Source organism: Lissotriton helveticus, chromosome 5_1 (genome assembly GCF_964261635.1).
Source record: "Lissotriton helveticus chromosome 5_1, aLisHel1.1, whole genome shotgun sequence".
Classification (NCBI taxonomy): Eukaryota; Metazoa; Chordata; class Amphibia; order Caudata; family Salamandridae; genus Lissotriton; species Lissotriton helveticus.
In genome coordinates this window covers 268830827-268856830 of record NC_136065.1, presented here as the reverse complement: position 1 = coordinate 268856830, position 26004 = coordinate 268830827, and the positions used below count along the sequence as shown (strand labels likewise).

Here is a 26004-nt window from a genome sequence, read left to right as displayed (position 1 = left end):
AGAAAAAATAATATTTTAGTGGCATCCCTAAACATCAAAACTCAAGCAGAATAATTTCAGCCCAGTCTTTCTTACTGCCAGCTTGTATAACAAAGTTACATTGTATTGGCCCCTTCAGGAAGAAAAAAATGACTCTCACTCTCTTTATCCTTTCTTTGAATGGCATTTAGTTTGTGGTTGTGCATGTGTTTTTTCAGTGTTTATATGTGTTCCCTGGTGAGGGCTATTTCTCTATCAGTGGGGTTTTATCAGTTATAATAGGTTTAAACCTAAAACCCCACAGCCTACTTATAATAGGTGATTTTAATGAGCGCCCCTCTCTTGGGTTAAGTGCCCATATGCTAAGCCATCCTAGTAAAGCAATCGGCACAACGTTTTAGAGCAATGTATATTTACATCTGTCCAACACCCCTTTAGTGATCTTTCACCTCATCATTCTGCATCTCCACGCCAACACTTCTTTCACCTCTCCTTTCTCTTTCCTACCCTCTATCTATCCTCCTTATTACCTTCCCACAGCATCACTCAACACCACAGCATCACTCAGCACCACTCGACGCCACAGCACCTCTCGACGCCACAGCACCACTCGACGCCACAGCACCACTCGACGCCACAGCACCTCTCGACGCCACAGCACCACTCGACGCCACAGCACCACTCGACGCCACAGCACCACTCGACGCCACAGCACCACTCGACGCCACAGCACCACTCGACGCCACAGCACCACTCGACGCCACAGCACCACTCGACGCCACAGAACCACTCGACGCCACAGAACCACTCGACGCCACAGAACCGCTCGACGCCACAGAACCGCTCGACGCCACAGAACCGCTCGACGCCACAGAACCGCTCGACGCCACAGAACCGCTCGACGCCACAGAACCGCTCGACGCCACAGAACCGCTCGACGCCACAGAACCGCTCGACGCCACAGCACCGCTCGACGCCACAGCACCGCTCGACGCCACAGCACCGCTCGACGCCACAGCACCGCTCGACGCCACAGCACCGCTCGACGCCACAGCACCGCTCGACGCCACAGCACCGCTCGACGCCACAGCACCGCTCGACGCCACAGCACCGCTCGACGCCACAGCACCGCTCGACGCCACAGCACCGCTCAACGCCACAGCACCGCTCAACGCCACAGCACCGCTCAACGCCACAGCATCATACAGCACCACTCAACGCCACAGCACCACTCAACGCCACTGCATCCCTCAGCACCACTGAAGGCCACAGCATCCCTCAGCACCACTGAAGGCCACAGCATCACTCAGCACCACTGAAGGCCACAGCTTCACTCAGCACCACTGAAGGCCACAGCATCACTCAGCACCACTGAACGCCACAGCATCACTCTGTGCAACCATTCAACAACAACTGGTTCTAATATGTTCTCTCAATGGTTCAAGCTTTATTACAATTGTCACAAAAAGATGTTAATATTTCACTGCTGTTATTGGATTTTCATGACAATAAAATACACTGAACATAATCTTCCCAAAAGTTATTTACAAAAGGTTAAGCTATTGCCATTATAAATTACAATAACTTTTATTTAAGTATTAATTATCAAAACAAATAAAAGCCATTGTTTTTTGTAATATTAATACATCTAAGTCATGTAAATACAACACATATTGCATTACAAATGCTATAGGTGTCACGTTTTCAAAAGTTAAAACTATTGGCATTGTAAATGACAAAGCTATCAATTTCGCTATTTTCAAAACCAACACATAGATACAATATTTGTCATTTACAATACCAATAGCTCAAAATTTCCTAATGCGAGACCTATTGCATTGCAAATGCTTGTTAAATTATGGCTCCATTCCGTTCCAGAGAACACATTATATTGGTTATAATATAAAAAATACAGTATATCTCTCATATGCGGTTTCAAAACTTTTGTTAGGCTTTAGTGAGTGGTGGCGCTTCCCTCCCCCTTCCTTTTTTAATGGCGGCCTCTGCAAGGGAGTGCGAGCAAGACCTCTGACCTCCTGGTCAGGGACCTGCTCTCTTCCCTAGAAGCTCCGCTGTAGTGCTGTTGCCGCTGAACCCGTCCACCTCAGCTGGTAGGTGTTCTTGGTGGTTTGTGCCTCTGTAATCCTCAGTTGGTCTTAGTTCTTATTGTTGCTATTTTTTCTACCAGTTCCCTCCCCGCAACTACTGCACCTGCTGCCCCTCCCCCTACCTGTTTCCTGCTTCCGCCTCCAGGCTGTGCTTCCCTCCCCCCTTCCCTTTCTAATGGCGGCTGTGCAGCGGGCGCGCCGAAGGTTCATCGAAGGCAAGCCTGTCTGCGCCCTTCTGCAACCCGAACAGGGACAGGGACCGTGGATCTCTGACCTCCTACAGCTACGACTCCGCTACCCTCCTCGCACTCAACCCCGGAAGGAACAACAACTGCCACGCCGAACACCATCCACGGCCAGTTCTCCTGCTGACAATCCTTTACCATCCACAGCACCCTTAGGACCGCCGCACCCACGCCGGACACCCGCACCACCAAAGCCCTGAAGTGCATCCTCTTCAACGTGCGCTCCCTGCACAGACATGCCGTAGAGATCTGGGACCTCCCCGACACCCTCTCGACAGACGTCGCCTTCGTCACAGAAACCTGGACCAACTCCTCAGCCCCGACATCCCCACCGCCATTCCTGATGGATACAAGATCCAGAGGAAGGACCGCGCCCACCGCCCAGGAGGAGGACTTGCCATCGCACACAAGAGCTCCCTCTCCAGCTAGAGTGACTCCCTCTCCAACACTCAAAACCTCCAATTCCAGATCCAGGCCAGCCCCAGAACCACACTTCACGGCACCCTCGCCTACAGACCCCCAGGGCCTCAAGCGTCTTTCACCCATACTATTGCTGACCTCATCGAAACCCACGCCATCACCTCAATGGACTACATACTCATCGGAGACCTGAACTTCCACGTCGACAACCTCAGTGACCTTGACTCCACCGCTCTCCTTGACAACCTCGAACTGAAGCAGCTCATCACCACCCCCACCCACATGGCCGGACACATTCTCCACCTCATCTTCGCAGGAGGGACCAACACCCGCTTCAGCCACACCTCACAGCCCCTCTGGACAGACCACCACTGCATACACTTTTCTTTTGACACCACCACTGCGTACACTTTTCTTTTGACACCACCACCGCACCCAAGCCCACCCCGCGTCCGCTACGAAGAAACTGGAGCAGGGTCACAGAAAAGGCACCTCAAGTCCACCCTCATCCACGACCCCCCTCCGTCACGACCGATGCCAACTGTGCAGCCAAGAAACTACATGGCTAGATCACCAGCTGCGCAGACAAGCTCGCACTCCTCCGCCACGATGACAGACATATTACGCCCCCTGAAAGCCGCCTGGTTCACCACCAACCTCCTAGAAGCCCGACGCTCCTGCAGACATCTCGAAAAATGAAGGAGAAACAGCAGAACCACTGAAGACCAGACCACCTACAAGAACACCATGGCAGAATATCACCAACTCATAAGATCCATAAGAGGATTTTCATCTGCAACAAAATCGTCACCAACGCCAGCAAATCGAAGGAACTCTTCAACATCATCCAGCAGTTCACCAGACCCCCCAGCGAAGCCATGGATGTCACCCCCTCCCATGAACTCTGCAAATAGCTCAGCTCTTACTTCCTCCTAAAAATCAAGGCTCTCTACGACAACTTCAGTGAACAGACTCCAGAAGCCACCCTTCCCTCCAGCGATGACAGCCAGCCCACCATCAACACCTGGACATCGGTCACCACTGAAGATATCACCACGACCATGAAGAGCACCCACTCAGGAGCCCCCAAGGACCCCTGCCCGCTGCACGTCTTTAACAGAGCCACTGCCACCATAGCTCCCGAGCTAAGCCCCACCATCAGCGCCACCTTAGAATCTGGTATTTTCCCCGATGACTGGAAGCGTGCAGAGGTCAAGCCCCTCCTCAAGAAGCCTCTGCAGACCTGATGGACCTGAAAAACTACTGTCCCGTCTCTTTCCTTCCCTTCTCAGCCAAACACCCAGCTGACCACCTTCATCGAAGAGAACTCCATCCTCAACTCTTCTCAGTCCAGTTTCCCCAGCACAGAGACCGTCCTTCTTGCTGCCACCGACGACGTCCGCATGCTCCTCGGCCAGGGCCACACCGCGGCCCTCAACCTACTAGACCTCTCTGCAGCCTTCGACACAGTCGCACACAGCACTCTTGCTGCCAGACTCCACAACGCCTGCATACGGGGAACCACCCTCGACTGGATCTGCTCCTTTCTTGCCGGCAAAACCCAAAGAATCAGACTCCCACCCTTCCTGTCCGAACCAACAGAGATCAACTGCAGAGTACCCCAAGGATCATCGCTCAGCTCCACGCTCTTCAACATTTACAAGGCTCCCCTCGCTGCCATCGTCGGACAGCATGGACTCAGCATAGTATCCTACGCCGACGATATTCAGCTCATCCTCTCCCTCATGAAGAACCCCGAAGACACCAGACTCCGCTTCCAGGAAGGAATGAAAGATGTTGCAGCCTGGATGAGCAGCAGCTGCCTAAAGCTCAACTCTGAGAAGACAGGGGTCCTCGTCCTTGCTCCCTCCCCCACCCCTTGGGACACCTGGTGGCCCTCTGCCCTTGGAAACCCACCCACCCTAACAGGCCACGCCCGGAACCTCGGTATCATTCTAGACTCCTCCTTCACCATGACTCACCAGATCAACAGCATCGCCTCCACCTGCTTCAACTCCCTCCTCATCCTCTGCAGGACCTTCAAGTGGATCCCCCCTGAAGCCAGAATGACCGTGATTCATGCACTCAATACTACCAGGCTGGACTACGGAAACGCCCTCTACGCTGGAATCAACAAATCCCTGCTATACAAACTCCAGGCCATCCAGAACACTGTGGCCAGACTCGTACTTGGCACTCCACGGCATGAGCACATGACCCCACACCTGTGAGACATCCACTGGCTCCCCATCTACAATCCTACACGCCTACAAATCCCTCCACAACATCAAACTCAAATACCTCAACGAAAGGGTCTCTTTCTACATACCCAAAGGAAACCTCCGCTCCGCCGACCTTGCCCTAGCAGAAACCCCACGTATCCGATGAACCAGATCAGGGGTAAGAGCCTACTCCTACATTGCAGCCAAGGCCTGGAACGAGTTCCCAGTCAACATCAGAGCTCCCCTATTCTGCACACCTTCAGGAAGAGCTTCAAGACCTGGCTTTTCGGCTGACCCGGAGCTGAACCACCCTCCCCCCCAGCGCCTTGAGACCCTCACGGGTGAATAGCGCGCTTTAAATGCCTCCTGATTGATTGATTGATGGGAAGGAAAAGGCAATTGGAAAAGCAGTGCAATACAGTTGCTTTAGTGGTTCACCTTTTAGAATCGGAAGGTTCGGGCCAAGGTCACAATCCAAGCCCAATTTTTCTGGAGCTTCCAGGATTTGTAATTGGCGTGTTACGAAGACAGGGAGCCACCTGAAAATCAACGCAAAGGGGGGACTTGCAGGCAAATACGAGGGCTCTCAAGGGACAGTAGAGGTCTCAAGGTCTCAGGGCTCTGGGGCCGCGAGAGCACAGCTGGGTCGAAGATGCACCAGGCAGGCTGGGTGCAGTGAAGATGTGCAGCTGGGCAATAGCCTGCAAAGTAGTATCTCTCGATCAGGAGCTGGCACCTTGGAGTGATGATTCTCGAGCTGCTGGGCCACTGCTGAGGTGGGTCTCTGGAGTCCTGACGTTCCTCGTTGGGTGTTGGCTTGCTGTAGAGTTGGAGTCTGCCTGAACTCAGTCTTGTAGTCTTTTTCAGCAAAGGGTCCGCTACTCCGAGTATTGGTGCCTTTCAGCTCCGGTGCTTCTGTGACCTCAAGACTTTGTGCAGAGGCCAAGCTGACCTTCCAGAGCAAGTGTACTTTCAGCTGGCACTCCGACGTCGGTCGGCGGGGAGCTGGACAACGCTGGACCGGACTTCACTGTTTTGAAGGCCTACAGCTATAGGAAGATAGTACCTCTATCTCAAGGGAGTTTCTCTGGTGATCAGTGAAGTGCTACAGACTCTTCGGGAGTTGTCGAGGTCACACAGTGACGAGACGAGCTGAAGGTTGGAGATTGTTGAGTTCTGTGGTGGCAGGCAGGAGTTTGCGCCCAAAGTCCACCACAAGGTCTACAGTTCTCGGTCCAAAAGGGGTTTTTCGTATCATAGTCTTCTTGTGTCCGTGGATACTGTTTTTGAGGGTCTGGGGATGCCACCTAAATACTTAAATTTAGGGGCGTTTACAAGAGAGTGACAGGTAGTGACCTATGGAACCCTTACCTGGGGTGTCTACACCCCTTTATTCTGCCCACCTGTTGTGTGAGGAGGACATAGCCATATTCCTGATTAGAGGAGTCCCACCATCCTCAAGATAGTGGGCACTGAAAAATGTACTTCACCTCACCTCCAGCACCTGAGGGATGGAGTTGGCGGAGGGGCACTCCTATTCTTTTGAAGTTTTCCGGCCTGTCTTTCTGCCGAAAGAGGGTGAGCACAGGAAGGGGGGTTGCTCCTTCTATCAGGAGAATATGGGGTTGCATTTCAAAGGTGGCAAGGCCACCTCTTACCATGCAGATATGTCCACACCTGAGATATAGTGTACTCTGCATTAGGGCCATAAGACTTCCTATAGGGTTTTTGTATCTATATTTTATACAGTGTCTGGTGGGATGGCACTCAGGGATGGGTGCCATATCAATTCTTCGGTGTTGTCTGCACCAAGGCACTCAATCTGCAATGGCAGTGTGCATGGTCTTGGTGAGCTGACCCAAGGGTAGCACAATTCGTGCTGCAACCCTTGGAGTCCCTCTTTAATGCCAATGCCCTAGGTACCAAGGGCACCATTTACTAGGGACTTTTAAAGAGTACTGAAGTTGTGCCAATTGGGAAACAAAATGTACAGTTTAGGGAAAAAGCTTCTCGCACAGGGGACCTGGTTGGCAGGGACACGGTTGGCAGGGACCCTATGGTCTTCCAGTCGAAGTACATCAGAAACCAGGCGAACAAATGGGGGAGGAGGAGTGTTACTGCAACAGACACCCAGTTTCTCACTGTGTGTGTGTGTATCATGATTGGGGTACCAATATTAACTTTCATGTTGTGGGTATTTCAGTAATCCTGAAGGCAATTGTGAGGAGGATGTTTCCATCCTTTCCTCTTTAGAGTCATTCTCTTAAAACTGTCACACCCAAATCCGAGTTTAAATCAATGCAGTTTTTTTTTAACTTTTTCCCGACAAAATCTAAACGGTTTCTTATTTTGGGCTTTTTGTTATTGCCTTCCTTGCCCTTTTTACTGTACTTACTTTTCTTGCCCTTGGGATTTAGCATCTGCACCAATACTCATCGGAGTCTTCTTCATCTCCTGCTTTCTGTTCTCCAAGGTGTGGCGCCTTTGCTTGCTCAATGCACCCTGCCCATTAACTCTTTGTGCATCTCATGTCAGAAAGCAGCCCTCGATTTTAATTTTTATCTATTAAAAAAAAAAAATAAGAGGAACTTTTAGGGTGTCATTGTTGATATGAGCCTGACACAATGTATAGATTCCAATCGGATTAATTATTTAGGATGTTTCTGAATTGATGCACCTCATATTTTTGTCTCTCTTGTTTTAAATGTTTTTATTTCTTGTATTGATCTTCCAGTATATGATGTATGTCTAGGTAATAATTTTTTATCACTTTGTGTTTTTATTGCTGATTTGATTGATTAATAAACTGTATTTGTACTTTCAAAGATTCTTTTTGATAACAATTTTTGATATGTATACTTATGTGAATTTCTGACATTTGATGCTGGTGTGTATGAAGTACGGATGAGATTAGGGCATCCAGGAGTAGTATTTGTCCAAGGGGTCTTCCTTCTTTTTATATCGTGTTGGTACCCAATCCCTTGGTTGGTGGGCCAATCCCAATTTTCTTTGAGTAGTCACTATTACAACACTAATAATATTAGAAGCTCTGAATGATTTTAATTGAAGATAAGAAACACTTTTTACAGAAAAGGTTAGAGACTCCTGATCTAAACCCTGCATGTAGGTTTTTGAAGCATAGGCATTTTCAAGAGGTTAAATCTGTCTGATTTCTAGCCATGTTAAATTAGCAATGTGCTGGATATTATATTGTTTATATTTGAAGTAGACATTCTAAAATAGTTTGTGCGAATAGGGCATCTCCATTACCATTCCTTGTTGTTAAAGGCCTACCCCAGCTCTTCCTTTCTTTTTCACCTAAGTGGGTCCAAGGAAATGCCAATATACTCTGGGTAGCCTGGTGACACACCTCCTGGCATTCCATTGCCTGTAGTGTCTGTAATACTGCATGAGAGCTTGGTCTGTCCTGTTGAATGAATGACTGAATGAAAGGGACTTGTAGAGTGCACTTACAACCAGCAAGGGCATTCTGGTGCTGTTGCGTCCTCGCTGTACCTAGAGAAAAGACCAAAAAGAACGATTAGAGCTGAAAGACAGGTTTTTAACTTTTTTCAGAATAACTGTTCTTCTGTGAGAGTGCAAAGGTCAGAGGGAGGAAGTTCCAAAATCTGGCCACCAGAAAAGAGAAAGGTTGGCTCCCAATTGTTGAATACCTGTTATTGGGGATCTAGTCGTGTCTGGTATTAGACGAGCTAAGAAGCTTTGATGTAGAATAGATTCTGAACAAAGTTTTTAAATAATCAGAACTGTGATTGAGTCCAACAGAACTGGTCTACAGCTTTAAACAGACATCTTTTCCAGACGGAAAGCCAGTGAAGGCTTTTCAAAGGAGGTCTGTTTACACAGTGTCAGATTAACTACCAGACAGGCAGCCGCCTTCTGAAGCCTTAGCTGTGTTGGCATTCTGATTTTAGTGAGGCCAAGATACAGAGTGTTGCCATAGTCCAGCTTGAAGTTGTAAGACAATGTACTATTTTCCTGCTGGATTATGGGAGCCGCAGAAGAACTTTCCTTATGGTTCTGAGAGCCCTAAAAGAGGAGGCTGTGACTCGAGAGATTTATCAAAATGAAAATCAGTGTTGAGCCAGAAGTCGAGGAGAAGTCAAGTTTTCTTGCTGTGAGATGTTCTGGAGCCATTCCCAGCTCTGGGGGCCACCAAGAAGTGGACCAGGCAGAGGATAGTTTCCCAAAGAGCAGATTGTATATATGTTTTATATTAAAATATAAATACCTTTTGCTCGCCCAGGACGCCACTTCACATAGACAGAAACTAAAGGCAGTGAAAGTAGGCACCTTGTTTACCGCTACAGAAATGATCAGCTGCTTATCTGCATACAAAATGAATTTAACATTAAAAAATGTGCCAATGCAGTAAGAGATGCAATGTCGTTTTTTCTTGCTGTACGGTGCCCCTCTGATTGCACTTAAGACCTTGCCAAGCAAACAAAAATGGCTGTTTGTAGCTCATGTTATGTTATGATATGTTAGTGGTTTGTAAAGTGCCTGGTTACTCCAAACGGAGTGTCCCTGCGTTGAGATTCCTCATAGAAAACTCAAGCGTACTGTGAGAAGTTGGCCTGATGTATGATGTCTCCAATTCTGGGGGCACCTTATATCAGTCCAAACAATCCCTTATGGTGATGGTTGTAAGTCAACCTTATAGACAAGCTATCCTAGGGGTAGCATGGACTAAGCAGCCTTAAAGGCTTAACTTCAAAGGGCGAGTAAAGCGAGCTGTTTTACCATATACAATCCTGTAATATCAAATGAAAGGACACCACACAAGTTATATATTATTAAAATATATGTATTTATTCTTAGAATAATCCCCACTACTCTTTATGAGCAATGAAGCACAAGCGTTTAAATAAAAGCACAGTTAAACATAGACAAGTTGCACGTTTTGGATGAGGCCGGTGGCCACTCAAACCATATATCAAAAAAGTGGTATAACAATCACTAATCAATCGGGGGTAAGGCCTAGGGACTTGTGAATCGCTTGGACTACACTGGACTAACCACAGTTAGGACGGGAGTAGCCCGCGGGATTCGGGTGCAGTGCAGAAAGCACAGGCATGCACCAATGCAAAGTCAATGGTGCGTAAAAGTTATCGAGTTACAGTTTAAGAGTCTTCCGACTGGACTAGAAGGACAAAACTTTAGAGTTAGACACTAGAGGTGTAAACCTCTACAGGAGCATCGGCGTTCAAGTGTTACCTCACCCACAGGAAGCGGGTGCACAGGTGCAAAGATGTGTCGGGTTACGTCACGCAGATCTAGGGTGCCTGGAGATAAAGATGCTGCAGGCGTCCAGAAGAGAAGTGTCCGGTGCGATCCAAGGGTGGATCGAAGTTGTAGAGTACCTAAAAGCAGAGGGGACAGAGTCTGGGTCACTAGCCAGTGACCAGGAAGGAACCAGGCAATGTCGGGTGCAATTAGGTCGATGTCGTGTAGCTTCTCTCCGCTGCCACGTGGTCTCTGGGGCACTTGGGATGTCCTGGAGTGAATCACGAGCTGTCCCACGAAGGCTCTCGCTGTCGGCGGTGTCGGCTTCAAAATCGGAGTCAACAGGCCTTGGCAAAGGCAACCCACGCAGGATTCGAAGATGGCTTAACACTCGGACCAGCAAGGTCTGAGCGGGTGCTCCTTTTTAGGGGAGCTGGTGCCAGTCTGGAGCAACCAGACTAGCTGTGTAAATTCAAGGTTTCGTCGGTACTGGGGCCACTAGCCAACAGGCAAGCGACCGGACCAACGCTTCGAGCAGAAAGGTGCAAAAGGGCCCCACGCAGCACTCGCCGAGTGTGGAGGGGTGAGCTTCGGTGCACAAGCTGCTCAGGGCTGGAGCTTCTCAGACTCCAATGCACAGCTTCGGGGGGGCCTCGGATGCTGCACGGTCAGCGCTTCGTTGTTTCTCCAAGAGGGCCGCTCCCACGCTTCAGGTCGCCTCCACGGGTCTCAGCTCTACAGGGACTGTGGATCTGGCTGTTAGAAGGCAGGCACGCTGGGTCTTGTCGATCTCTGTCGCTCGAGTTCCGGCGGGAACTGCAACAAAGCAAACGTCGAAGTGCTGGATGGTGCCTGTTTGCACAGGGTGGTCACTCCTTGACCACAAGGGAGCTTCTTCAGTCTTCCACGAGGAGTGGGATGTCGAAGGGTCCAGAGTTTCGTTTCATAAGTTTCAGTCAGGATAATCTGATGTGCATTGGCACTGCTCCCACCTATATTCCAAATCTGGTGGCTGGACTACCTGCTAGGTCCCTCCTATGGGTGGGACCTGGGAAGGGGGTGGTTACACCCCTTTCCCTTTGTCCAGTTTCGCGCCAGGACTAAGCTGGATGGCCCCAGAACCGGTTTGACTGGAATCTGCCCAGGGACACCTTGTGCGCCCCAGGCAGTGTCTAGTTTCATTCATCCCTCCCTGCTACAATCCACTATCTCCTGTCTGGGGTGGTGTGACACCTCCCTGTGACAGGAAACCCCTTTGTCCAGGCATCCTCTGCCGAGTTTCGGTCAGCAGCAGGAGGCCAGACATGTGTCTGTGGCAGCAGCATCCATTTTGTGATGCTGGGGCTCTGGTTAGGATTAACCGCATTTTAGTAAAGTAACATGCCTTCTCTCTCTAGCAGGGGGTAACGCTATCCTCATCACCAGGACTGGTGAGGGGATAGTATTCCAATGTGTATGACACCAAACACGACATGTTTTGATAAAGCTAAAACCAAAGTTACAATAACCGCTAGGATTATAATGCACTTAAGAGTATATGGTATGGCAGTATCACTGGAACAGCATTAAGGAATTGGTCCCAACACTGCAGTCAGGCTCAGCTCATGCTAGAGCACCATCTCACATCAAACCAAGAACTCTGCCTCCAGGACTGTAAAGGCCTGCCATACGAGTGACTGATAGGTATAGATGTGTCCAGATATAGGTTTAGACATAGGTATACTACATCTAAGCAAGGGGTGAGTACACCACCTTGCCCCAGCTGTGGGAACAGCCAGTTGTGTCGATTTAAGTACCAGCCAGGGGTGGCAAAAGATATGCTGCAGCCCCTGGTAGGCCTTGGATGCACCTATGCCCTTCGCACCTATAGTGCACTGGATAGGGGCTGACAAGGTGTCCAGTACCAAATTGGTTATGTACCTATAGTACATGTCTGTGAATTTAGAGAGAGAATAGCAGGCTGGGGGTCTGATTAGCAGGCCCACAGCCACATTAAGTCGAAAACCAGTGAAGCAAAAAGCAAAACTTGGGGTGACCATAGGATAGCAGACCCTACTCTCCTACACGCACTGACCCAGACCTACTTAGATCATACTCTTCTGCAAGCATTAGAAGGTGTGTAAAGCACAGTCACTGAAAAGGACACCGACTTTTGCGATGACCACTTCCTCGCAGCGTGCTAAGTCACCGGGTGGAAGGGCTCCAGCCTGGCAGAGAAGTCCCTTAAGTGTCATTGTTTCGGTGTGAGGCTGGACTGCTCAGGCATTATGAAGGCGACATTTAAGCACCTTCAAGTCGTACCTACTAGGCGAGGGAGACCCTCTGAGATTTGCGCACCCGGAAATATGATAGCAAGTAAGCGTCCTATATGCATTTGTGCCAGAGTGTATCCATTTTCGGCTCTATGATGATGCCCAGCTAGCCAGAATGTGACCCACTGATAAATAATGGCTCTTAGTCGGGGGCACCCAAGGTTTCTTTTATCAGTTGGCAGCTTCAGTTTGTTGGGTGCTATCCCTCTACTGCTCGGTCCTCAGATTAAATATCCTATTCTGTCTAGTTCTCTAAAGATTTTCTTCTGCATTACGAGGGGGAAAAGTAAAAAAAAAATAAGAGAAGTTGCTGTAACATAATCATCTTAGCCAATGCAACTCTGCCAGTAATTAATTGGGTAAGTGTGGACCAAAAGTAGATCTGAGCTCGCAGTGAACCCATTGTACAACCAAGAAGACCGTCCTTCCTCTGCCATGGGATGTGTTTGTTCAGCTCTCGGACGTATCCTTGCTTCTAAAAAAATATTGGCTATTGAGCAGGGCACCTATATCCGTTCTTGCCCTTTTGTCTTCCTTTTAGTCATTTAACACTATCTCTGCTGGGTATGAGTTGGCATTTGGATTACTGCACCTTCTCCGATCAACCCTCTTTGTGGGTGTGTACACCCTGAGCATCCTGCTGCCCATGTGGCCAGGCTGGTGCTGAGTGGCTGCCTCTATATTTTTGTCTTTACTACAATTTCCACGTTAATCTCTCCCACACCAGCACTAGTCACACTTTAATGCGCTGCTTCCCACACCTCGGTGGTCATCAGACTCCACATGAAAACACTTCCCTGGTAGGCTCTAACCCAAAGGCCGCCTCCTTCTACCCACACACTCTACTCTGTGCAGCTTTTATCCTCATGGGTGAGCGCTTCAGGTTTCATTTCCTTTGAGTGGGAATGAAAATAGTGCTTGTGGTGAAAATCTTACTTTTTCTGGTTTATTATGATTCACATGACTTTAAAAAAATGATTTGTCCATTCGAGTGCCTGTGGTGCGTCGTTGATTAAATTGATGCATTTTAATAGAACTCAAGAGGCACTCCAGAATTATCATAACGGCAGTGTTCTTTATAAAGGAATTACATGGTGCGGAGGGATCAGGCTGAGCGCGCGCGGTGATTGGAAGGGATGATCGGTTTTATAAGCAGACTCCGTGTGCCCGCTGCTCGAGAAATGTGATGGGAACAGTTCTACATTCTTTCTGTTTTCTCTCCCAAGATGTCCCTGGTTCCCGAGACAGACCGGCGCTGCAGGCAGAAGACCAAGACGGTTCACGACAGCAAAACCCCAGTTTTTCACGAGTGCTTCCTCTTGTGAGTACCGAGGCTTGTGTGCACGTGCCGGTTTTGTTAATTGGTGCAAATAAGACATTTATTCTCAGCGGAGGAGACCTCCAGTATTGACCTGGCCTGTCCCAGGCAAAGATCGCTGTCGCCTTCCATCGCTTCATTGTTCTGGCCGCCTTTGTCTATTTCTGTATTCAATATGTGACATTTGCTTTCTCCAGTGACTTTCATAGAGAGGTGCTCATAATTGAATTTAAATGTTTTGACTTATGTTGCGATTTAACTAAGACACCACAGTGTTTTAAGTTAAAAACTCAAGAAAATGTATTACGCACTGCCAAGAATTCACTTTTATTAAATTTGAGCGAGCAGCAGGAATATGCATTCCTTTTAGAGAGGGGGCTATAGATGACAAATGATCCATGTTATGGTGGGTGGCATTGGATGGTACCTCAGAGTCCAACCTTTTAAAACATGGACAGGTAAACCTCACATAGATAGACTCTTAGGATGTTTACTGAGTCTGTTTCATGCCTGGCGGTTCCTCCGCTGCATAAGAAACCTTCCAGTGCCTGTTGGCTCATTCTCCTTCTGAAAGTTCTGTATTTTAGGTTAACTTTGACCCTTGGGGCCAGATGTACGACCGTTTTTAATGGTTGCAAAATATTTTTTGAGAGCAGGCAGTGGTCCCAAAGCAGTCAGTGGTTCAAAGTAGAGTGGATTGTTTCAGAGTAGAGCGAAGTGGCATGGGGTGCTGTAGAGTAGAATGGAGTAATGCACAGTAGAGAGCAGAGGTGTAGTGTAGAATGGCGTAGAATGCAGTGGTATAGAGTGCGATGGAGTAGAGTACAGTAATGCAGAGTAGAGCAGGGTGGTGTAGAGTGCATTGGTTTTGAGTAACGTGGTGTTGAGTGCATTGATGTAGAGTGCAATGGTTTACAGTAGAGTGGTGCAGCGTAGAGTGCAGTGGCATAGAGGGAGTAGTGTGGCGCAGAGTGTAGTAGCATTGAGTAGAGTGTTTCAGAGTAGAATGTAGTGGTGCAGGGTAGAGTGCAGTGGTGTAGAATGTAATGGTGTGGAGTGCAGTGGTGCAGAATAGATTAGAGGGGCATTGAGTAGAGTGGCTGAAAGTAGAGTGGTGTCGGATAGAGTGGTGCAGAGAGCAGTGGCGTAGAGTACAGTGGTGCAGAGTAGAACAGAATGATGTAGAGCGGAGTGACCGAGTGCAATGGTGTAGAGTGGCATAGAGTGCAGTGACATGGCAGAGTAGAGTGGGCGCAGAGTAGAATAGTGGCGTAGTGTGCAGTGGCTTAGTGTAGATGGTAGTGCAGTGGTGTAGAGTAGTTAGCATAGGGTGCATTAGTTTAGTTTAGAGTAGAGTGGCGCATCATAGAGGGCAGTGGAGCAGTGTGGTGTGGAGCGGGGTAGAGTAGATTGTTTCAGAGTAGAATGAAGTGGAGTGGGCAGGGTAGGGTGCAGTAGCATAGAGCACAGTGGCACAGAGTGGAGTGACGCAGACTGCAGAGGCGTAGACCACTCCACTTGTGGTAAAAGGATCATGGTTGTTGATCTTACTGGCACAAACTAAGTGGTCCCTTAGGTTGCTAACATGCTGAAACCAGAGCTGGGTTTCTCCAGTGAAAGGTTGCATGTTCTACGCATCCAACAATGCTTGTGGATAATCTTTACCGCCCTATTAGAATGGAGATAACATGTTGGCATGCAGTTACTCTGTGCAATTTCTTCTCACTCTGAGGGATTTCCTCTTTGGAGGGGAGCACCCTAATCTTTTCATAGATTGGGTCACAAGTCTGTAAGGATAATCTCTGGCAATGTGTTGGTTGCATAGAATTAGAGTCTCTATAAAGAAGTTGCCTTTCAGCTTACAGTTCCTTCTATTTCATGGGTATTGGCATCTTTCAGATCTCTCAGGTGATGACTGCAGTATTGAAGCAAAGTGCTTCTTTCAGTGGGTTTTCTGTAAAGAGTGGTACATGGAAGATTGTTGTGTACTTTAATAGTAAGATCAAGGACTGGTGAATACCAAGGTCACCACGAAAATGCTGTGTGCTTTCTTACTAACCCAAATTATGTTTCATATGCCGGGTCTGGTGGCTTGCTGGATCAATGCGTCCACTGCAGGGGCCTGTGTTCGACCTCATGGTCACAGGTTCAAATCCCGCCGGGTTCACTCAGCCTTTCATCCATCTGAGGTCGATAAAACGAGTATCATTAAGTAGGGTAACATTAAACATCTGTTGTCCAGCGCCAAGATACCCTGTTCGGGGTGAACGTGCGCTCTACAAATACTCATGTTATGTCATTTGAGAGTGGAGAGACCATTATAATGGAGTCTGTATTTTGCTATGGAAATAAGTTCTATATTGATTGCTGCTATTGAACATGGACTCTGATGGCAATATTTCATCAAATATAAGCATGCTGTGTTATTGACTCTACCCCATGCCTACCAGCCTTTCAAAGTCTCCATCAGTGGACAGTTCTATATATTTCTCCGTACTGCTGAATTCCTCTGCTCCTTTCTCTTCCTCACACTAGTAACACCTGCATATTGCACTAGAACTGTCAGTTGCACATTTGATGCAAATATTTAATCTTGCGCACTTTTATCCTCTCCATAGACTAAGGGCTTGATGCATGTGATTGCAAAGCCCAAAATCACAGGGTTTGCATCGATTTATTACCTATGTATTGTGAAAAATTCCGTTTGCAATTTGTAAAAGCCTTTCTTACTTGCAAAGGAGTTTCTGGATTAATTCTAAATTGCATTTAGGAGAAGGTGTGAAAAGGGTCTCTCCTACTAATGGTCATTTGCAATAAAATATGACACTGGTCTGTGGTTGGAAACAATGAATTTTGGTTCCCAGCACTCGAGTTAGCGTGGTGTCTTGTTCGCCAAAAATGAGATGCTGTCTCTGTGGGACAGCTTCCCTTTGTGAATCATGTCGGGGGGGGAGGGGGCTCAGGGGGGGAGCAGATCTTGCCCACACGACCACAGTCTGCTCCCCCTGGGTCTTCTCAAACGGGAAACATGTTTCAAGGGGTACGTCGGTGCCTTGTACAGACACGTGCCTCTTTCAAATACAAATAAATAAATAAATACATTTAAAAAAAAGTGTCATTTGTGAATGGGAATGCTGAAATGACCTTCTGTCTTAATCAGGCCTTATCCCTGTTTTTGAAGCCAATCGCATGGGTCTCGGCAGGACTTTTTGTAACCCTGTGATGTAATCTATTAGTACATCTGAAACTTTGCTAAGTGAAAGGCAGGTTCCAAAAAGACGGTTGACAACTTGCACCCATTGGTTGTAAATTGCCAAAACTGGCCACTTTTATTAAAGTGCTTTTGTGAACAACTTTGAAGAATTGGCAGTACCGAGTCTCTTGAACTAACTATGCATTGTGTTTTTTAGGAAGTGAAAAGTGCTTCTTTTCACAACGTAATTAATTGGGTATTTGCAATCACGCTGAAAAGTTTACAAGTAAAATTTAATTATGTTGTATTGGGAAAGTATCAAATGCTATACAATTATTTTTGTTTTAATTTCTTTTCAAAAGAACACAGTCAAAAGGTAAAATGACAAACATACAATTGCCGCCAGTCATGCACAGTCGCATAGTAATGCTGGGGGTATACGCAACTCATCTAGATTATTACATTAATTTTAACTGTATTCCAGCAGTGCATCCACCTTAACCTTCGGTAGTACTCACCCTCATACGTGTATATAACCAGCATGCATCTTGGCTCCCCAGGGTAACTGAGGTCTTGGCGCATTATCAATGAAGAGTAGGAAAGCGTCACAGCCTGGTAAGGTGCATTAGGACCACTGTGATCTGGCTCTACAAGGAAGAGGAGGTAATCTCATTATCAGAGAGGTTGCAGCCTTGCTCAGTGGCCTCAGTTTCGTCCATTTGTACAAGATGTGTCCTCAGTAGATCCTGGATACCCTGAGGCCTCGATCTCTGCAGTTGGAGTAGTGTAGAAGTGTCTCCGGCATCTAAACATGTCTTTTTATTCAGTCACCTTTAGCAGGGACAGGGTCCTTTTGTGGTAATTGCCTGCCCTATTAAAATTCACCCTACCAGGTGCCTGCGTTTTTCATTTAAACAAAAAATCCTGTATCCAAAGAGTGTGTGCTTCAGAGGTTAGCTTAATTAGCTGGAAACATTGTTACAGCATTTTTGAATGTGTAAAACGGGTTCAAATGCGACTTTGTGTTGGTTTTGTAGTCCGTATGAAGATGGAGATGAACAAAAACGACTTCTGATTACAGTCTGGAACCGAGAGCGGCACACAAGGTAATGTCCTCTCCAGTTAAATGTTCTTGCTTCCTCTTTGATTGAACATGTTTCTAAATGTGAAGGGTTTATTGTGAATTTGGTGATATCATTTCATTGAGTTTGACAGAATTGAAGAGCAGTGTCAACTTGTGAACTTTCAAGCAGGTGCGATGGAAATGCTGTGCCAGGGTGTAAATTGCCATTAATCCCCTCCCATAAGCTTACGCACACAACAACCACCTACTCCTGGCCCTGCTTATGGGCAGAGTGGTGGTGCAGCCACCCAAGGTCCATGCGGGGCCCTGGAGAAGTAAAGCTAGAGAGAGCATGCTGCTTTCCTCCTTGTGGGCCTAGAGTGGTGCTAGAGTATGGCAGAAGCTGCAGGAAATGGTGCTATCCAAGGATGAGTTGGGACAAACAGTATCCTCAGGCAATGAAAACAGGACGTGGGCACTTGGACTGGGATGAAGAGTAGGAGTACATCAGAGGCATGAGTGCCTTTTTAATTTCCCCAAAACTGTTGTCCCTGCCCTGCCCGAGGACTTGTGTGTCAATGTGGGCTGCAGCTTTGCACATTTTAACTCACTCAAGCGCAATCAGCATACAAGACCCGGTATCAAAGCTGATGGCTGGCTTTGGGATCAGCTGATCAGTTACACTACTGGCAGAGTGGCAGCAGACCAAAGTGGTAGGATTTCTTCCAGCGTGCCTTAGGGAACCATCTACTGCTGTGTTACAGGTCATTTGTGAGCTGTCAAACATTAAGGCTGCTGTATTTAAATATTTAGGGGAATAGCCTTTCATGGTAAAACTTCATTATCAGGCTGTCATTTGTGAATGCTGTGCCGGAAGCTCTATAGTTTAAATGAACTTTCTGTTGAGAATTAACATAGGGGTCCAGTCTACACAGTCACCAGTCAATTCATTTTGGGAAAGATAGTTCACAAAGTTTGTTCATATAGTCAGAGGTCACATGTAATGTTTAAGTGCTTTAGTAACACTAAACCCACCAGGAGCTATTGGTGGTTTCAGCTCAGCCTTTGGGGCTTCTCTGACCCTTCCAGAAGATACTGGGGAAACTAGGGAAGGGGACATTCTACACACACACCATTCCATTTGCCACGAGACTCCGCCAAGGCAAGGCCCAAGTAGGATACTGTATAGTACATGTAATGTGTAAACTCGTACCCTGCTTGACTCCACTGATTGCTAGTGTCCACGAGAATTAATTTCAGGTTCCTGATGATTGCCCTGGTGCCATCAGATTGGATAGGTGGTGTACAGCTTGAAACCTGGATAGTGGTGTAGAGCCTGTGCTAACTCTTTACCATTCTGGTCGATTCCTTTGCTTGACCGTTACCATTGTAGTCGATTATTGTTGTGTGACAGGCGTAGCGGTGCTCACTACGTTTTAGGTCCGCTTTATGATGCCTCTTTGGCTGTGTTTTTCAGATGTACACGGAAGCCGCTCGGATGTATTGCTTTCAGGAGAGAGTGCTTACAGTAAACCTTCTGTTTTGGCTGGAGGATGCACAAAGTTCCTTGTCACTCCTAGAGCTAGCAGCAGCTTGCCACGGGCTGTATGTAAGGTAGCCTTCTCCAACGAGAAGCTTGTGAGCTACTGGAAGATCTCCAGATACCTATATGTATGCAGCCCAGCTAATTAAATCATAAACTTTGCTTGATTGAATTAATATATGTATACCAAAAATGAAAAGCATTTTTTTAAATGAAAATACCTGATGTTTTGAGAAAAATAGTTGCATTTCCAAAATATAGTTAAAGCTGAAATTTGACAACTCAGTCATTCAGCACTGGGGATACTTATTGCTATATTTTTACCTTGGTACCAAGGGGACTGTAGCTGTGGTGGTTATGCATTACCATGTAGAGTGATTGCACAATGAAAAACTTTTTAATGCTATTTCTGGCAACCTTGCTCGATGAACTGAGGTGGTAATAGCTCGTGAACTCGTATATAGTAGGCACAAATATAAACTTGCCCTGATGCTATCACTATCCCAAAACGAATACTGTAGTTCAGGATGATTTTCATTAAAAATAAGATGCTCTTATTACAGAAAAGGTTGAAGTCCCCTGATGGAAGCGATCTGTTTAGCCGTGCGTCCATTATAAAAATGTCACAGACACTTGCATGAGCACTCATTGGATGCAGAGTTGTCAATGGTAGACCCTTGAAGCTTCCTTTCAGCCAGTCTGCCCTCCACATCAATTAATGTCTGTACCATCCTTGATGTCCCACTGCCATTGTGACTCACTCCACTTAGTTTTCCTGCTCTCCTTTCACTGCTTTTATTGCTATAGCATACTTTACTTTCCATTCCCATCACTTAAATCTCATAAAGCCCCAGCTCTTTAGTTCTCCAGAGTCCACTAATGTCCTGCCTCTCACTCCTGCTTGGTCCCTCGCTGTCTGCATCCCAAGATTTCTACTCCATGCCACCTCCCTTCAAATGTTCTGACATGGCTAATGTGTATATGTGATGAAAATAACCGAGCATCTGACAGCTTGCATGTGCTGTTGGGCATCAAACACATACTAACAGGTTTGATGCCCGACTGGGTGAAAGGAAGCTTAATAGGTGTCTACCAGGCATCTGGGCGCTGTATGTGCTGTTTGTCATCAAATTCTACTGCAAACCTGGTTTCTCATGGGACAACTCTCTACCATGCAAATCTTCAACTGATGTTTGACACCCTTGAAGTCAAGTCCTCTGTGGTTTAGGTGGCGATTATAGTTTATTAGTACTGTCTTGAATACTAGTTGAGGCACTGTCCCCCTCCCCCACCACCCCCTCAACGACACCGTGTGCAGCATCTGTGAGGTAGCAGCACGTTTCCACATAGACATGGTGGTTTTAGACATTATACGGGGTCAAAATCTGCTGTCCTTTCTCTTGGGACCATACCGGCGATGGCAGGGCACGTACTCTCTATTCCTCATGTATCCTGCCAGCTCACAGGTTGGACATTCTTCTGATGTGCCTTTTTCGAAATTCTTCTCTGCAAGTAAACCTAAAGGTCAAATACCTAAAACCGAAAGCACATTGGGCGCTCTAACAATAACCCTCTACAGTCAAACGCTGCAGTCCTTGGTTCTTGCTTTCCAGTACTTCTGATAACTTTATCCGGAATTTTCTGGCAGTGTTGGAGAAAATAGTTTCTAAATCTCTTCTCTGAGGCAGCATGGATTGTAATGTAGTTCCTTTATCCCAGAAAGGCTCTGTGCATTGAAATAATATACACTATAGTTTTGACATAGGACTGATGTCAGTATGTCTCTATCGAGTACATTAAACTTAATTACTTGTGTGGGCCAGCTAACTCAGAGGTCACTAGAAACGTTCCTGAATGAACAAGAAGGGATTAGTTCTCTTCCAGGGGATACTCATTAATAGTCATAAGCACTGAATTATCTCCGCCCATGAGCGGGAACCCGGAACAAATAACAATATACATATATATGTGTAAAATATATAAAAAAGTACATAGTACTAACTAATTATACACATATACATGTATAATAACCATAATATGCAGCCTAACATATATACATAGGCTAATAAAGCCACAATTACACACGTTCTGAAGCATGAAAATATGCTGTATATAAATGCAATAAACAGGCATGAGCCCAAAATGCATTTCATAACCATGAAAAACTTTTATTTTCATCAAAGAACCTGTTGTAAACAGCTATTAGCCTAAAAAAGGCTGCATATGAAAATTTGTCTGTGTACAGAAAATCAGACTGGCACCCTGCCTTTAAGGCCCCAGAGAATCTGCACACTTTGCCTTTAAGGCCTCTAGGAGAACTCTGTTCCCATCATGCACCACAGGTGACAGTTAGGTCAGTTCTTTTTTCCGGCTTGTTCTGTGAGGAACCTGGAACTTGAGCTCTGCTCATTTGTAATATTTTCTGTCAGAAGTTGGGTTTTTTCTTGACATTTTTTGACAAATAGTACTTTGGTGGTGTTTATTACCTTTTTTCTGACTAAACTGTTGTGAATTTTTTAGTCAGTATGCCACCTTTATTTTATAAATGTCCTTCCTGTGGGAAGAAAATGGCAAAAACTGATCCACACTCTGTTTGTGTGGTGTGTCTTCCTGATACTCATAAGGTGGAAGATTGTTATCATTGCCTCAACCTTTCTAGTCGGACTTTAAAAGAAAGAGAGAAAATGAGGCTTCTGGGCCTTCTGGAGAGAGAGAATCGTGGTGAGAAGAGTTCTAAGGTTTTCTTATCGACTTCTAAGCCACCTTCTCAGCCTAAACGTCGAAGATCAGCGTCTCCAGAAGGTAAAACGAAGAAAAATCGACTTCAGGAAGGTTTTCCTGAGAAAAAGAGGCGTTCGACGTCGAGATCCAGATCGCCGTCAGCATTGTCGGCGTCGAAGAGGGCTCCGTCGACGTCGAAGACGCCGTCGACGTCGAGGACTTCGCCGGTGAGGCAGTATACAGCATCTCGACCTTCGCCGTCGAGATCTTTATCGACGTCGAGACATCTGGTGTCGATTGCAGTAAGGACGATGTCGGGGGTTCAACGCTCGACGTCGAAGGAGAAGATGCGTTCGACGTCGAAGGATCATGGGTCGACGTCGAAGGATCATAGATCGACGTCGAAGAGTAAAGTGTCGACGTCGAAGAGTAAATTGTCGACGTCGAAGGAGATTCAGTCGTCGTCGAGGAAGAGATCGACGTCGAGAGGAAGATCAGCGTCGAAGGATTCGACGTCGAAGTCTAAGAAGAGGAGGTCAAAGTCTCCATCGCGACGTAGATCGGCGTCGAAGCATGCTTCGGGCTCGAGGCATGGAATGTCTAGGTCTCCCCCACCTGTGCACAGGTCGGCGTTGAGACTGTCACGATCAGCCTCTCGGACCTCACTTAGGTCTTTGTCGAGGTCAGACATAAGTCCTGAGCCTAGAGGGGTTTCTTCACCGCAGGATCAACAAGAAGATGCGGTGGGACAAGAGACAGTGCATCAGGATTCTTCTATGGTGGCTCAGTCGGGCTCTACCTCAGGCCAGGCAGATGATAGGCAATTGGTGCCCAGGCAGCGGACTCCATCTGGTTCAGTGGTATCTGAGCAGAGTGTTGCCTCCGGAGCTTCCAAGTCTTCAGCAGACCTGAATATTGTGCAGGTGTCACCTGAAGCTTCACCTGAGCGTGTGGGTAGGCCTATCAACTTGTCACCGAGATGGCTGGAAAGTCTTCGGCATTGGAAGATGCGTCCATTATTGGGTGACAGAGCTCCGGTTCCTCGAACGGAGCTGCAAAGAAGATCACGTTCGAGATCTCGATCAAGGGAGCGAAGGAGGCAGCGATCTGCGACTCCGCAAGAGAAGCGTAGGACTCCTGCTCCGTCTCCTAAGGCTGTAGAAGGACGAAAATCTCGTTCAAGGGAGCGAAGGAGGCAGCGATCTGCAACTCCTCAAGAGAGGCGTAGAACTCCTTCTCCGTCTTCTAAGTCATCTTTGTCTTCTACAAGATCTTCATATAGAGACTATTCTCCCACAATATCATCTACTCCTCCGTCCAGAGTGTCTCCAGTGGATGATTTGGGCACATTTAATGATGTGTTATGTCGTGGGGCGAATAAGTTCAAGATCAAGATGGCAGTTCCTCAAATAGCAACGTCAGTCATCTTTGAAACCCTACATCACAAGACGACTGGTAGGCCTCTTCTGCCGTTAGTGCCCGGATTGATAGAACCAGCGATGAAAACTTTCTTAACTCCGGCCACAGTGGGTTCAGGACCTTCTAGGATTGCAAAGAAGTACAAGGCTCCAGAGGAAGATCCTTTGTTTTTGCGTTCTGACCCACCTCCAGACTCTCTTATTGTGGCGGCAGTCAGAAAAGCACATTCGGCAACATCTACCTCTTCTGCTCCTCCAGAGAAGGATAGTAAGAGTATGGATTCCTTGGGGAGACGAATGTGCAACACCTCAGGTTCGGTCATGAGAGTGGCCAGTGCGTCAGCCTTATTGGGCCGCTATGATCGTCTGCTGTGGGACTCAGTTTCTCGTTTTGCAGAAAAGCTCCCTAAGGAGGATCAGAAAGACTTCCTGGAAATAGTGGAAGAAGGAGGATTGGTGGCTAATCAAAGCATTAGTGCGGCTGCTGATGCGGCGGATCTGTCAGCTCATGGTTATGCACATGGTGTTTGTGCTAGACGTACGGCTTGGCTTCGCCTTACGGGTCTAAAACCTGAGGCTCAGAGAAAGATGGTAAATCTACCTTTTAATGGTTCGACTCTGTTTGGGTCTCACGCCGATGACGAGATGTCTAAAATGAAAGTGGAGTTAGACACTCTTAAGGCCGTTGGTCTTGAAAAGAAGAAGGAGTTTAAGCGTAGAGGTAATTTTCGTCCCTATGACAAAAGATCTTTTCAGCAGAGGGGCCAACAGACGAATTGGTCCTCGCAAAATCAAGGCCAGAGTCAACAGAGATCACAATTCCAGCAGAGGCGACCTGGACGAGGCAGAGGCAGCGGAAATAGGCAGCAATCATCAGCTACCAAGCAGCCTCAAAAACAATGAATGGAAGCTTCCTCCACAACCGTGTGCCGCTCCGGTGGGAGGAAGTATTGTGTGTTATCTGGAAGAGTGGAAACAGATCACAAAGGACAAATGGGTACTCAATGTCATTCAGAGCGGGTACCTTTTGAAATTCAAGAAGCCACCTCCTGTCATGCGTCCTCTGAAAATGGTACAGTGGAACTTAATGCGCTTACAACAGGAAGCGGATGTCCTTCTGATGAAGAATGCCATAGAACCAGTGCCTTTTCAACAGAGAGGTCAGGGCCTGTACTCTCGGTTTTTTCTTGTAAAGAAAAAAGGTCCAGTTACGGAGTTCAGACCCATTCTGGACTTGAGGCGTTTGAACAAATTCATTCGGAAGGAGAGGTTTCGAATGCTGGCTCTTCATCAGATTTTTCCTCAATTACACCAGGGGGATTGCATGTGTTCCATAGATCTGAAAGATGCTTACTTTCATGTCCCAGTATCCAGAAAACATCGCAAGTTTCTCAGATTTCAAGTAGGGGCTCTTCATTATCAGTACGCAGTGCTCCCCTTTGGCCTGAGATCAGCTCCCAGGACCTTTTCAAAATGTATGGCGGTAGTGGCTGCTTGTCTTCGAAAGCAACGGATTTTCATTTATCCGTACTTAGACGACTGGCTTCTGAAGAGTTCATCCCCATCTCTACTGGAAGAACATCTATCGATATGCCTCCAACTCATGTACAAGTTGGGTCTCCAAGTCAATTACAAAAAGTCCATAATGAATCCCACCCAGAAGATCCTCTACCTGGGTGCTCAACTGGACACGGCAAAAGAAAACGTGTGTCCTTCGGAGGAGAGGTGGTCATCCATCAAGACAAAGTGTGTTTTTCTCCTTCAGTCTGCACGTCCGACAGTTCGGCAAGTTTCCTCTCTTCTGGGATCCATGGCATCGTGCATCTTCATAGTGCCAAACGCACGTTTGCAGATGCGTCCTCTGCAGCAGTGTCTAGAAGATCAATGGAAGCAGAGGACGGGATGCTGGGAGGATCGGATTCTTCTCCAACAGTCTGCAAAAGATTCCATTCGATGGTGGATGAAAAAGTCACACTTGATGAAGGGAGTTCCTTTTCATCAGGACCCACCAACGCAGACTCTGATCACAGATGCCTCTCTCCAAGGTTGGGGGGCACATATGGGCCCGCTGCAAGTACAAGGGCTATGGTCAGATTTCGAGAAAGGGTATCATATCAATCTACTCGAACTCAGAGCGGTCCATCTTGCTCTCAAGTCCCTGGCTCCATCTCTTCAGACTCGGTCCCTCTTGGTGCAAACAGACAATACAACTACA

At 47.2% G+C, this 26004-nt stretch overlaps 1 protein-coding gene across 3 annotated transcripts in view; it reads left to right on the top strand.

Moving 5' to 3' along the window:
* The window catches only part of RGS3 (regulator of G protein signaling 3), a 945383-nt gene that overhangs the window by 321999 nt on the left and 597380 nt on the right, over positions 1 to 26004 (top strand). For all 3 annotated transcript variants that reach the window (XM_078642175.1, XM_078642174.1, XM_078642173.1), the window contains 2 exons: positions 13760 to 13854; positions 18082 to 18150. In XM_078642175.1, coding sequence (XP_078498301.1) covers positions 13760 to 13854; positions 18082 to 18150 — 164 coding nt within the window. The remainder of the gene's footprint in view (positions 1 to 13759; positions 13855 to 18081; positions 18151 to 26004) is intronic.